The 14,844-nt window shown below is 47.2% G+C and overlaps 1 protein-coding gene across 20 annotated transcripts in view; it reads right to left on the reverse strand.

Annotated features, from left to right (window-relative positions):
- The window catches only part of LOC111848816 (neurexin-1a), a 249,977-nt gene that overhangs the window by 133,524 nt on the left and 101,609 nt on the right, over positions 1-14,844 (reverse strand). For 14 of the 20 annotated variants that reach the window (XM_023821107.2, XM_023821118.2, XM_023821115.2 and 11 more), the window contains 3 exons: positions 12,906-13,289; positions 3,945-4,148; positions 1,560-1,586 (listed from right to left, as the gene is read on the reverse strand). In XM_023821107.2, the coding sequence (XP_023676875.1) occupies positions 1,560-1,586; positions 3,945-4,148; positions 12,906-13,289 (615 nt within the window). The remainder of the gene's footprint in view (positions 1-1,559; positions 1,587-3,944; positions 4,149-12,905; positions 13,290-14,844) is intronic. The other 6 variants (XM_023821125.2, XM_023821124.2, XM_023821123.2 and 3 more) reach the window with 1 other exon arrangement.

The following is a 14,844-nucleotide window of genomic DNA, read 5'->3' on the forward strand; positions in this document are numbered from 1 at the left end:
TTCAGGGACGAAAATGTGCAGTGCTATTTTGATGTTTAACATTGAATGCCGCTTTAAGGGAATTTAAAACTATTTGAATTTCTTTATACCAGCTAAGATGTAGAGAAATGGTGAAGATTAAAATAAAAGGGCTTACCTGTCTTCTCTCAATCTCCACATACTCCCTCTCTTCTTCCATGGCACTGACAGCCTTTGAAATACTCACCCAGTATCGAAAGAGGCAAAGGTGTGTTGGGAACTGTCTGAAAAGTGGTGTGTCTGACAGGCCCTGACACTGTTACCATGGATGTGAGATTCAGGCCCAAATGAGGAGGGACCTGGACTTGCTGACCCTGATGCTGCAGTTAGACAGTGGAATCCTTCTGCTACTGCAGTACACTCCGTGTTGTTTGCCATGGTAACCCCAGCTTAGTCCTCTAAATGCACAGCAGTTCAAACTGAACTGTACACGCCTCTCCTTAGGCAGAGATCGTGAAACCACGCAATAAAGGAAAGTTGTAGGCCTCTGTTCAGGAGTTAAGAAGTCTGTAGTTCTGTCAGGGCACCTTATGCTGAAGTCTTTCAATGTTCTCACACGTGGCCCTGGGTGGCTGCAGTTTCGGTTTACCATGCAGGGCTGTGAATGGGGTGACCCCCCCCCCCCCCCCTCCCATTTGCGAGGGTGTGCAGATCAGAACCCTCCTTGATGTGACACGGCCGTGAGGGAGAGCGCGGCAGACTGAACATCACGATCCCTTCGGGTCGTTGGCAAACCTAACAGAATCATTCACAGGCGCAGTAAACAAAGCTGCTACTTTGCAGCTTTACAGAGGTCATCTTTAATTCATCTCTGCTCATAAATAATGTATGCAGGAAGAATTTCTCCCCGTGACACAGCGACGCAGCCCTACGGCGAGGTGAGCGCCCCCCATCACCCCCACCCCAGCCCCAGCCGCACCCCCACCAATCGCTCCTTCTTAAGTTAATGAGAAAAAGAGGAAAAAACAATCACAGTCCGCCTTTCCTTTCTGTTTGGAGAGGCCTCGTCGAGTGTCGCGCAGTGAGGTGGAAATGAGAGCCGCGAGACGTGCATTTTTGAAAGTCCCCCGCGTCCTGAAGCAAACGCTTCTTAGAGGGCACTTTGATTTTGACACTTTCAGATCGACAATCGGAAAAGGGAGGATAAAAAACTGGGTGGGAAGAATCTTCAGTGATGTTTTCATATTTCATTAACCCCAAACACACTCACACCCACAAAGGTTACTAGCATGGGGAAATCAGAGGCCGTATACCTTCCTTTCATTTATTTCCGGAATTCATCGCAAAATGAGGAATTATGGCACCCTGTTCCCATTCAGCACCGGGATTTTTCACACCCAAGTTTCACCGTACAAATCTTTGTCGCCTGCGCACGGGCGTCGCATCGTAATCCCAAACTGGCCCAAAGTGACCATAGGTATGGGATGTCCCGATATGTTTCCCAGGTAACGGTACGACTCGCGCGAATGGGCTACACACACGAACACATACAGCAGGTTGAAAGAGAGCATTAGAAAAAAGGAATGTGAATTGCCACTTACTGGAGGTACAGTTAATCCTGACACAGTCTAGACGGGGAAGAATAGATGAGATGTAAATTTAACCTTCAAGGTTACAGCTGCAGACATCCATTATAATACAGTCTCCACCCCTCTGGGGACAGACACATGGACAATGTGGGCCGATGTTACCGATGCTCTGAGCCCCAGCTGACCCCCTCATCCCCATGGCCGGGTCACGCTACACCACTTCACGTTGCTGGGGCCCAGAATGGCAGCTTGCGATTAGAACAGCAAGGCATGGGACAACGGCTGTCCGTGGTCAATAGGCAAACACGGGAAGTGGAGTAGCATGAGAGAACCCGGCTGGAGGGGGACCGTCACTGGAATCATGGTGGGGGCAGCATACAGATTCATCCCTTTACCTCTCCATACTGCTCTCTAGCTGAACTTCTATAAGGGAGTTTGTGTCAAAATTCTTTTTCACATTAGCAATGTCTTCACCCCCCCACTACCATTTAAATCAGGGAGGACTGACGTCTGTTATTAGGTGTTACTCAAGAGAGACCCATCTGATTATCAGGCGACAGGGCCATAGTCTGATGCTTTGGGGGGGGGCTCACATGGGGGGAGAGCATCGGATCACAGCCGCGGTCAAGCTGGGCCTCTTGGAAGTCAAGACGAGCTCTTGCGTCATTTTCACTGGGGTTCCTAGCAAGCCACTCGAAGGGCGACAAGTCCGACTGGGCCGCTGCCATTCCTGGCCCCGAGGGAGCACTGATGCTTTGTCCAATAATTATTATAATTATTTTCTCCCAGTGGGTCTCACTGATTGGAGTACTCCCTCGCAGAGGCTTATGGAGCGTGCTCAGATCGCACCAGACGCCTTCAGTGCTCTATAGGTTCCTAACAGCACTTCCCTAACAGCCCTGCTAAAGAATGAATAAGTAATTAGCTACTAATTGTAACCACAGACGTTTGGAAATTGCAGCAGTACAATGGTAACCACAATGGTAGTATTACAATATTACAACTATTAAAATTTGTACTCTATAAAAAGCTAGGGATATATTTGATTATTTTACTAGAAAATGTCACAGGATGACATTTTCAATGAACATTAATGTACTGTATATGTATGTATATATTTTACTGTAGGTGTGAGAGGTAACAGGGTTATTCCTTAACAGACAAAGAAGTGCTGAAGGAACCCGACCAATCAGAAACCCATCTTCCCTTCCCATGAGGCCACTGCCGGTCATGTGTCGTCAACCGCAGCAGAAAAGTGGTAGCAAACAGCCAAAGACCAACAGGTGCTTGCCCTTACAGGGAATGCTTTGCCTTTCCTAAAAGGGGAGGGGAGGTGTTCTTCGTGGGAGGGGGATGGGGGGGTGGTTACCATGATGATAAGGGTGCCACAGGCGGCAGCTCTCAGGCAAGCGGACTGAGATGGCTGTCACGGTTCTGCTATGGAAGAAGGAGGTTCTGGAGAATCTTGCCAAGGTTTTTCTTCAAATGGTGACCGGGGGGAAAGTCACACCTGTAACAGTGTGACGTCTGTGGGATCAGAGCAGCTCTCCTCTTTACTGTGTTGTTGACTTTCCTGATGTCCCCCTCATATAAAAAGAATTGTTACCAAAGCATGATAGGCAGAAGCTATAGAGGCTGCAGGAGGGGGGGGCAAAATATTAAAAAGATGGTGCTCTGTGTTGCTGCGTGGGGGAGTGGGGGATGATGTTTAAGTACAGGCACAGCTGCTCCCTTCTCCCCAGTAACCATCTGCATGACTTTGTATGGGATTTTCATGGAGGGTATAGGCTTTTTAAGGGGGCTCACCGGCAGATGTGATGAGAGTAATGGAACAGCAGAAGGGACAGAAACTCTGACTGCAGGGCCAAAACAGCACAGGAGCCTTGTTGCTAGAACAGGAGCTCCTTTGTGAATGAAGGATTGTGGGTACACACTGTGAGAGTTTGGGGTGGCGGGGGTGGAGAGGCTTCAAGCATTCCCTGGGGATTAAGGGCCACAACGTGCTCATCTGGCAGTGAGCTGAGGGCCGCAGACTCTGGCCTTTGAAGGACTCTCTACACCATCCATTTCCTCTGGGCACATAGCAACAGCATCACGCCGACAAAGTCAGTGTGTGTCTGTGTGTATCTGTGTATATGTAGGTGTCCTGGGTGGAGCATGAATATTATCAGAGAGTGTCCAACACCCACCCTGTGTGTGCTGCTGAGTTTAATATGAATGTTTTCTGGCTTGAAAATTGTATATTTAAAAGGGATAAACTTGCAGAGTTTTAAAATTTAGCTGGACAAATGTGAGGAAAAAGGTTACGGTGTTGAGTTATTAAATGTGTCAGAAAGGTGTAGTAAGGTAGAGGGCTGGCAGGCTGGCGGTGGCTGCGGACGTGGCCGTCGGGGGTACCTAGGTTGACAGAGAGGCGGACACGGCCAGCGTCCAGTTCGAGCCGCAGGGTGTCGGCCGAATCCCGTGACGTGGTGGCCAGGAGGACTCCATAGGCTCTCTGGGAACGGAAGCGAAGAGACACGTCCTCTGCCTCCGTGTGCATCACCACCGGTAGCTGGATCTTCATGAACTTGCTGCCATCGTAGCTGAGGATGGTGGCATCTGGGGAAGGGGGGGAGCATGCACAAACTGGGGGGTTAGGGTGCTGCCGCTCTGGGATGGGGAGCTGGTTAGCTTCCCCTACTACAGCAGGTTGGAAGAGGAGGATGTTCCTGCCAGTGGTGGAGTTGGAAACAATCCAATTGATGTTCGAGGAAAAGAAAGTTCTGAAAAGCTGAAGGCTGCTTTCTGCCAAAATAGTGGTGACTGAGGATGGAAATGAAGCAGTGCAATGAAGATTATGATGACACTGCAGTAGACAGAGGTCTCTGTAGCTAGTGAGCATGTTATCTGCACAGCTACGGGAGTAAGTGCAATAGATGTATCAGGAATGTGTGGTAACAGGCACTTGTGCTAACTGTAAGGCTATCGTTAACACTCTAGCAATTGCTAACTGTAAGGCTAATGTTGACACTCTAGCGAGTGCTCTCTGCGCTAATGATAACTGCCTCTAATGCTGACGCGCTAGCAAGCGCTGACTTTACGGTTAAGATATATATGGCACTACATAACATGCCATGTTAAGAGCAGGACTAGTAGTATTTTACCAGTGAGAATAGCTCTGGTTCAAGTCCTAGGAAGAGCATTGCTGTTGCGCCCATGAGGGAAGTGCCCATGAAGATTGCTCCAGTAAAAGTATCCAGCAGAATAAAGAGCTACAAACTGTAGATGGCTTTAGACTTACCATTATCTAGGCACCTCAACGATGCAGTAAATGAAGAAAGGCCTTGACAGCACAGTTAAAAATGGACTCCCATTTCAAAGGAGCAAATCCAGAGCTGTAAAATGCCGTGTTAGCACTCCGCTCCATCGTTGGTGTTAATTGCGGTGGCTTCTTTTTATTTGCCCACGTTTGTTTATCTTCAGGCTGCTAATTTTTACGGCACCGTTTCCTCTGCTAGTGTGCATTACGGGCAGGCAGGCGTAGCCTTGTACCCACATGCCTCACAGAAAGAGGCCGTAAGCACCCACGATCATCCGGTGCGAGACCGCTTCTCTCGCACATTAATTCCACTACATGACTGGCTGAATGATTGATTCACCACAATCTTTTTTATAAAGGGGGAGGGGGTGTTCATAAAATATACATTTGTAATTTTTTTTGTCCAGCTGATATGAATACTCAAAAGCGGTGACGGATGAGGTAACTGCTTTTATTAGAGTCATTATGGACAGCGGTATCATGGGAAATTAACATTAGTGATGAAAAGGACATGTGAAAATCTGCAGTGACAATACGCTCATGCTCTCCATAATCACCTGCTTTATAATCTGTCACTGGGCCTTATCTTAACTCATGGACATAAGTGCTTTGAGAATCTCCAAGACAATACAGATAGAAAAAAAGAACCAGAACCTGTACAGAGGATCTTAAGACTTCTCATCTTTAAGACATGCCCTCTCCAAGTGGGAAGTGGTCAGCGAGTCAGCACAGGCCACCAAGGTCACAACGTCAGGGAGGTGGCCCAACATAGTCAAGGACCAGGCCCCAAACTAATGTAACCCCAAACATTCATTGACTAAGCCTCCCCCACTGGTGTCTCTCCTATATCTTGAAAGAAAAAGGCTTAAAGATCTCAACAGAGATGCAGATGCCCTCATCCAGACCCTTCAATGATGATGCTACTGAACCCTGTAGGGAAATCATTCCCATCCTTTACCTCTTGTCCAATGGTCCCTGTGTGGTTCCTTTGCCCATGAGGTGAAAGGCAGAACTGAAGCAACTGAAGAAACTGAGACAACTAACTGGTGACAATAGGACCATCAAGAAGGCTCAATATAGACTGCATGGGTGTGTATGCCTCTGCAAATGCAGGGTTCAAATATAAGTAAAAGATCATCACAGTGGCTGATGCTTCCAGACAGTACAGTTTAATAAGTTTCATTCCATGATTTAAGGGTGCTATTGAGAAGGAGGAAAATGGGGGGAGAATCTTTTCAAATTGAGTACTTCACCCCTGAGGTAGTCATACAAGTTAAACTACAGTGCTGGGGTTGAAAACAAAAACAGGGAATCCTAAAGGCCACCATTATGGCGAGGTTGCCCTTGAAGGTCTAGGACCTTGGTTCCAGGAACTGGATCCGTATTGAGTGTGTGTGTTCGAGGATTTTAGAGTACAAAGACAGAGCAGCTAAATAAAGCTGCCCTTTGACTTTTTATTTTATGGGGTGGGTGGAGCTCGGCATGCCAGGCAGGGACCCGCAGCCCCAATTCTCTGGGTCGGTGAGCAGAGAGCGCGCACCATCCCAGTAGATGATCCTGGCACATCCCTCACCCGTATGCAATCTCCCAGCCTCTACTGGGCTGAGCTATAAGTGACGGGACTCGGGGTCCGGATGCATGACGAATGGGCATCGCCGCCATTGGCCACTGCCCGCCTGCACTGAGAGAAACAGGCGTCATTTAGAGCCACTTGGAATCAGACGGCGAACAGGAAGGACAGAAAAGGAAACCGCTGCAGGTCTCTACACGCCGCAGGGAGCAGTGGAGACTGGCACTCGTTTTAGAAACATGAAGGGGTACCTGTTCTGAGGTGGTTAGGGACCAGTACTTGCAGGCTAAAACAGGCCACTGCAGACCAGGCGCGTAGCCAGTAATGGGCCAGGGCGGCACTGGCCCGCCCACATTACTCCCTGGCCCACCCAGGCAAGTTTGATCAAAATACATTTTTAGTTTATTTTTATTATTCAAATGTATTAAAAAATATATATTCATATAAACCTGATTTATTTATTTCAAACCGTTCTCTGCTGAGAGTTTTCATTATTTTAATTTCTTTTACTTTTAGCCTACTTTATTTTCAGGTGAACTGTCTGCTCTGCACTGCTGACTAACCTGAATAAAATAGACAGGTTATTGTCTATGCTGGTGGTTTGTCCAGCCTTTATTGAGCACTGTTGAACATGATGGTTAGACGGTGTTTTGTTATTGCCTTTGCCGAATATTGCAAAATAAAGGTGTGTTTTTGCAGTTTGTTTGTCTATTATTTTTTCTACTCTCTAAGGTTTAATTATTATTTAAGTAATATTTTTTCTAGGAAAAAATATAGGCCCGCTCACTTTTTCAATGGCCCGCCCAAAATACAATTTCTGCCTACGCCATTGCTGCAGACCTCCAGCAAAGACCAGCTCATGCCCCCTGAGCAAGGAGTATGATACACAAAAAAGCAGAAATTATACGAATGTGAGATGGGCTAAACACCAATGGCCAAAGAGAACAAGAAAGCAGATTCCTCCCCATTTCCTTCATCTTTATCCTGCAGACCGCCAGAAACCCCTGTCACCCAGGTTCACCCAGCAGGGGCCTAAACCAGCAGCCTTCCAGTGTCGCAAAACAGGTCAATCTTGAGTTTGAGTGTGAGTCTCCAAATCTCAGGCTGGGAAGGCATAAGGAGACATCATCACTCCATGGAGATGTCACGCTTCTGGTAAATCACCTAATATAAATGCATGCCCAAATGGCATTTACACTGAGTAAGGCAGGTATGAAGATGGTGAAGGTAAATGGGACACCACTTGCCTATTCACTCAGAAGCTATGCATATGTATGCACCTCCACAGTGAGCAGATCCTCACAGAATATTATCATCATTCGCAGAATTCTGTGTGCCGGTTACCTTATTCGACCTAATGCGAGATTTGACTCTGTTGGACCTTAGGGGAGACTGGACTGGAGCTTATGCCAAACACACAGTACCTGAGAGATAATCTTCTGGAAAAAAAAGTGTTAACTTTTACTGTCATTCTTCTCACAGTGGGTAAGCTTTGACCAAGGTCTCATGAAGTGTCTATTATTGGACTACAAAAAAATGTCCTGGTGTGTGTTTGTCTGCCTGCCTCTCTGTGTGTGTGTGTGTGTGTGTGTGTGTGGATTAGGTTTATATTATTTAATGGGGACCAAGTTTCCACCACAATGTAATAAAAACCTGTTTTTTTTGATGTGGTGGGGACCATTTTTCGGGTCCCCTTAAAAAAGTAAAAATGCCAAAAGTCTCATATTGTGTTTGGTTACTTATGGTTAAGGTTAGAGCTGAGTGGGGGCTAAGCTCATCATTCGTTATTAGAGTTTTCCCCCATTGAAATGAATGGAAAGTCCCCACAAAGATATAATTACAAACCTGTGTGTGTGTGCGTGTGCCACAGGAAGCTGATAAAGACCAAAGTCACAGAAACTTCTGTGAGGGCAACGTGTGCACCCCAGTGACGGTGACTCGACAGGAGCGGGGGGCGGTCTCCATGGTGACGGTTAACTAAAGAGTCTCTCTTCAGCTAGGGAAGATTGGGATCTCAGAAAAGGACAACGGGGGAGCGGTTTAAAAGAAAATCGTGAAAGATGGCCAGAGAGGATACAGACTTACATGAGAATTGAGATGGGATTTTTTTTTAAACGTGGGAAAGGATTTTAGTGTTTATTGCTCTGTACTTCCTGTGAGCAATTTAAAACAAAAAGAAAAAAAAAACACATTTACATGTCATTCCACGAAAAGCTAATTTATTAGTTTAAGGGGAGGGCATTAAGCCTGAGCCCCCACAGAAATTAAAACCCAATTTTACTGGCTGGCGTCTCCAGAGTGCCAATGAAAGCCAACCCCATCTTTCTGCCCATCTCACAGCAGTGGGACCTTCTGGAAGATTCATCTGTCATACCTGCTCTGGCCCTGCCTCTTGCCCAGTCCCACCAGTGCCCTACAGGGACAGTAACACGCTCCTGTAAACCCTGTCTGCAGTCATGAGAATTTGCGAGGCTGAGGAATGCTCTCCGGGAGTATGTTAATGGATTCTATTTTGCTAAACAAGACAAACGACTCTTTATTTCTCTACTAGCCTCCCTGCCGTGTACCCAACTGTGCGTGCGCACACACTCACACGCGTCCCCCACAAACACTCGTTAGATGACATTATAAGTAAGTGACTGACAGTCAAACAGATATCCTCACCTCCACATGTGTGCCTGCAATCTCTCAGTGGGCATTAAAAACCCTTTTTTAAAACAAAAATGTTAAAACTCTAGTCATAGAGTCATATAATAAGTATGAATAATTAGTATGATGATACTAATAAGATTGACTACTTTTCCTATTACAATTGCTGTACTTCCAGGAGATATCCACACTGAAGAACACAATGCAGGTCCTCGTCCATCTCCTCCATGATGGCCGTCACAATAACTATCCTACAGCACGCACTCTGGCACTCCAAAGCCACCGGCCACCACTTCCACATCACTACTCTCTTTCCTCAGGCCAGTCCCTGTTCCTGCACCCTCCCACCATACTGCCATTAGACTTGCCTGGGCATGAAACACTAATGCAGAGTGAGCACCTGTCAGAGGGGGGTAAAAAATAAAACAATCCCTTGGTTGCTTTTTTAAAAAGCGCTGCTGTGCTAAATACTGATGTCCCTATTGTAGAACAGATAAATGTGACCTGGGAATATTTCAAGGCAAATAAATATATAAACAAGTCTGTTCTTGACAAAACAAACTGCTTAAAATGGGGAGAGTTAATTTCGGTGGGGACTCACAAGCCCTCCCACTCCCCCCTAGGAAATAATGAGGCACGGTTTTCCCCAAAGGCATCATGGGTTCAGCGCTCCTATCTCACCATCTTGCACGAAAAACATACGTTTAATGATAAGCAGGCAGGATCACCTCTGCGGCAAGTCAGGACAGCACAGAAGTAGAGGCCACCCCGAATGGGGTCCTGCGACATTAAAAACAGTCCTGCCAGCTGAAGTGAGAGGCTGTTGTAGAATAGAGTGGTGCTGCCAGATTCTGGACCGTCATGGCCTTAAGCACGGTTACCAAGCAACCCCCGAAAATGCCCGAAGCCACTGCCTTTAAAAACGGAATGGGCATCACTTGACACACGAAGGACACACATTCATGGCGAGTGAAGCCTGATCTGGACACCTGTCACTGCCCGCAGGAGGCAAAGAAGCAGAGCTCATTTGAAGAGGCGTGGATTTGTCACAAGGAGGGAAGGAAAATCGAGCTGGGATGCAGGAATTCACTCACAAATGGTACAATCCAAATGGACAAGCGCAATGGCCCCCATGATGTGACCTTTTTGGATGCCGGCAGGAGACCAAAGTGGTGGGGGGTGCCCTGTGCTGCCAGGGATGGTCTCCGGATCATCCCTGTGACCCTACCCTGAACAAGTGGCTGGAAGATGGATGGATAACATCAGCCAATTTATCCAGGCGGGAATTTGCGTGGTTTAATGTTGATTTAACGTCCACTTAGTGCCTTAAAATCATGCCTGTGGACCTACGTGCATCATTCCTCACTGGAAAGGTGTTCATCTGTTACACAGCTCTTCTTTCCAGCTATGCGGGTGCTCACTCTTTTCCCCCAGCAACAGCACACATTTTGTCTAATTAGACTGGAGGTGGGGGCGGTTGGCATTTGGGCGTGAAAACACGATGCCTGCTTAATGAAGATGCCGCTGTTTCGACTATGCATGTGGGGGGTTGGTACGCCAACCATTCACAAGCTGCAGTACCTGACTAGCACCACTGGGTGGTACACTGCACACACATATCAGAGGGCTGGGGAAAAATATTTTGTGCAGTGTCGTGACAATGGGTGCCGGCTCCATCTAGGAAAGGCAGCAAACTGAAGCTCTCATCCCCTCCACCCCCACCAGGATGGAAGGTGGCCTATGGGGAGCTTTTCTGAACATGCAAAGTGCAACGAACTCTGAGCCTTAGGGTCTCATTATTCTAACACACAAGTTGGGGGGAGGCATGCAAATTGAGTTGTTACACTTTCTGTCCTAACATGGGAGGCTAACACCTTGCTCTGTTGCGGTGATCTGATCTACTTCCACTGACATCATGTGTCTGGATAATCGTAAATTGGAGAGGGGCTGCATCAACAGCCACATGCCCACTCCCCAAGGTACAGTACAAGAAATGTTAAAGGAGCTCCACTAACCCACACTTTGTGTGTCAATCGTCCAGCGTAATTCTACAGTCTGTGAAGTTACTTCGGGGGGGAGGGGAGGTGCAACAGGACAGCCATCCATAACACCCCCTGTGGCTTTCAACAGAAAGGCTCTCCACAGCCCTGCATTAGCACTCAACACTGACATGAAGAAAGTGAAGACTGATGTCGTCAATTATTTCAAAAAGCAGAAAGCCATCCAGACTGTTGGTGTGGGGGTGAAGGCTTAGACTCGACTATCCGCCAACAGAGACAGCAAATAAATACAATTACTGAGTCTGCGACATCTGCGCGTGTACCGGAAAACTGGCCCACTGAGGTAAAGCATCATCCCACCAAGCAACCAGCATCATGCAGCCCGTAGTGTTACCGCCTGCTCTGAACAGCTTTCTCAGGGCCGTTAATCAAACGGAGAGCATTTCGTCAGCACGGCAATGCTCCCAGGGTCACCTGGCCACATTCAGGGCTAGCTGTCAACTGCATCACACAGCCATTACAGCTTTCACAGTGGGTATGTCGTGATTCATTCCGTACCTCCACCTGCATCTGTCTCCCGCCCCTTCACTCGCTAGTCCCCCCTCTCCTCTCCCTCTATCTGCAGAGGGGGATCAGAACACTGCTCTGGGGCTCAAGGACTCTGACGCTTAAAGACAGTGGACAGCCAATTTGCAAGGCTGTGTGTGGTGGCCAGATACCTATGCGGGGGCGACAGTGAAGCTGCCCACTACTTTAACAGTACCCAAATCCCCATCCACCTTCAAGAAACATGGCCACAGAAATATCTGGGCATAAGTCTGTATGGTGTATGGTGCTGACAAACTGAGGAAAGTGCCGGAGACCCTTTAGCACAACAGAACCAATCTGCAGTCATCTATAATGTTTCTTTTTAAAAACAGATCCCTCTTCACATACACAGACACATTTATAGGTGTCTAATATACAGAGATTTAATCTGTAAATCACATGAAATCCCACATTCAAGCTAGTTTAGGTGACAAGCTTTGATGTGATTATAGTCAGCTGGGATCGCCAGCTCCCTCCCTCAGTTGATGTGGGGGGGGGTCAAGTTGTCACCAATTTTCATACAGACATTTGCTAGAAGGAATTAAAAAGGAAATACCAAAATATTTTAATAAAATCTCAAAGCAAGTGCATATACCATGTGGAAACCATGAGGAAATGAGTAGGAAATCATGTGGAAGCCATGAGGAAACAATTAGGAAGTCATGTGAAAGCTGTGAGGAAACAATTAGGAAGCCGTGTGGAAGCAATGAGGAAACAATTAGGAAACCATACGGAAGCCAAGTGGAAACGATGAGGAAGCCATGTGGAAGCCATGAGGAAAGTATGTGGAAAAACCGTTAAATACAAATTCATAATAAATGTTGTCCTGGTAAGACTTAAGACGCAGTGGATCTCATGGATCTTCAAGGATCTCAGTTTCATAACGTAAGAGCCATATGATCTAAATATGTATACTGAGTCGGACAGACTTATTGGTGAAGGCATAATGGATGAGAGACAGGAAAGGGACTCACCAGCAGATAGGAAACAAACACACTAAAATAAATCCAAATGGATAAATGGTGAGAAAAAAGGAAAAATACATGGATATACCAAAGAAAAAACATCAGGAAAAAACATATGGACACACCAAGGGAAACAAAATGAACACACCATGGAAAAGACACAGATGCACCAGGGAAAAAGAAATGGACACAACCTGGAAAAAGACAGACACACCAAGAAAAATGACATGGACACACCAGGAAAAAGGACACGGACACAGTGAGAAGGCACGGAGGGTGGCCCACCTCTTTCACAGGAGCGGCCCAGGAAGCCGGTCCCTGAGCAGTCACACACGTAGCGGTTCCAGCCCTCACGGCACATGCCACTGTTCTGGCACGGGTTGCTCAGGCACTGCTTGGGCGGCTCCTTCGTGCAGGAGGGCTTGACGCCAGCGGCTTTCTGCACCTCGGCTATGCGGCGCACGTCCTTGCTCTGGCCATCGATGAAGAGGTCACGGATGCAGCCCACGTAACCATAGTTGAGCAGCGCTGTCCACACCTCGGTGGGGAACACCAGGCCCACGCGGTTCTCTGGCAGCCCGCCCAAATAGAGGTGGTCATCCAGGTCCAAGATCTCGCTTTCACCAGGTGCTGTGTACGGCGTTCGCAAGGTGTTGATGGAGATGGTACCTGGAAAGGCAAGGCAGGTGAGAAAATAATAATAATAATAAAAATGCATAAGTGACTGGAGGATGGATAATAATCATCTAATAACTAGAGTACACAGTATAAAACAGTATAGTATGTATTTTGATGTTTTTGCCCTGAGCATGAACACCACCGCCACCGCCCCCCAAAAAAAAATCGTACTTAATATCCAGAGAGTAAATTTCCATATATTTTCCATCTCCATCCCCTCCATGACTGACATCATAAAAACTAGGTGTCGTTTTATCATGTCATCCAAGTAAAAGTGAAGATTCATCAAAGATTCATCAGACCCGGTCATTTGTTTTTTCTTTTAAGGAAAACAAGCAGCGGGTCATTTTCATTTCCCCCCCATCCCTCGTTCCTCCACCGCGCGCATAAAAACGTAACCGACCGCGCCTTTTTCCCACCGGTGATTTATCGGTTTCATTCAGATTTAATTCGCGACCTAGAACACGGTAAACAACGGGCTACATGACCGGACTGCCAAGGCACCCGAGACGGAGGGGCCCGACGCCGGCCGTGATTGATTTTACGCGGAGCGGTGAGCCCGGGGCCCACGCCCACCGCGGGACGGTAATTAATGCCTGGTGCAGCATCCCCTCCTGCGAGCCATCGCTCTGAAGAGCGACCGGGTCTCAGCAAACACGGCTCCAGTCAGGGGGGGGGGAGCAGGAGGGGGCAGCGTGAGGAATGGAATCTATTTTTCTGCGCGAGACGGGCCAAGTTTCCGGTACACATGAACACGGAAACCCGCGTCCGGCGAGCCGCTGGTGTGATCGAAGGGCGCGTGCACATTGTCCGCGTGAAGTGCGGAACCGGCTTTCCGCACTGTCATTTCTAAACAGTAATTGTGAAGGCAGCAGCTTTCATTTTAAATTCCCGTTAGACATTCTGTAAGTTAAAAACATTACCATGTAATTCACATATCAGACTATATTTTACAGTAGGTGTTAAGGTGTGTTAAACACGGGGGTATTATGCGGATTAATTTCCAACAAGATAAAAATAGCATTAAATCAACGCGTAAAAGAATAAAATAAAATAAATTAAAAACACACACACACACACACACAATCAAAAAGACTGCATCACTTTTCCATGTCAAACATCAAAGCACCCATTTAGAAATCCAGGCATATCCTCAGAGACGAAAGGTAACAGTGACAGGAATATAACAACAGCACGATGACAAACCGCCCCTACTCTCCCCTGGCTTGCGTACCGCGACGCTAATTCATTCGCTCGCTCGCTGAATAATGCATGGGGAGGGGGGCATAGCATGGCTTGTTTTAAATGTGCTCAAGGAGAAATATTCCAAGTTTCCTCTGAGGTGTTAGGATGCAGACGTCCACAACCAAAGAGCCGTCAGTCTGAATCCTGCTCAACTCGCTGCAAACGACACCGTGTGGCAGCAGCAAAAACAAAGATGTATTATGGGCAATCGCTCACCCCATGCGTTACCTCCTGGCAGGCCTTATTTTCCAGTGCCAACTTCAACCTCTTCCTCTGTAATTATCTTATACAGAAATACTTC

Source organism: Paramormyrops kingsleyae, chromosome 3 (assembly GCF_048594095.1).
Source record: "Paramormyrops kingsleyae isolate MSU_618 chromosome 3, PKINGS_0.4, whole genome shotgun sequence".
In the NCBI taxonomy this organism is placed as follows: domain Eukaryota; kingdom Metazoa; phylum Chordata; class Actinopteri; order Osteoglossiformes; family Mormyridae; genus Paramormyrops; species Paramormyrops kingsleyae.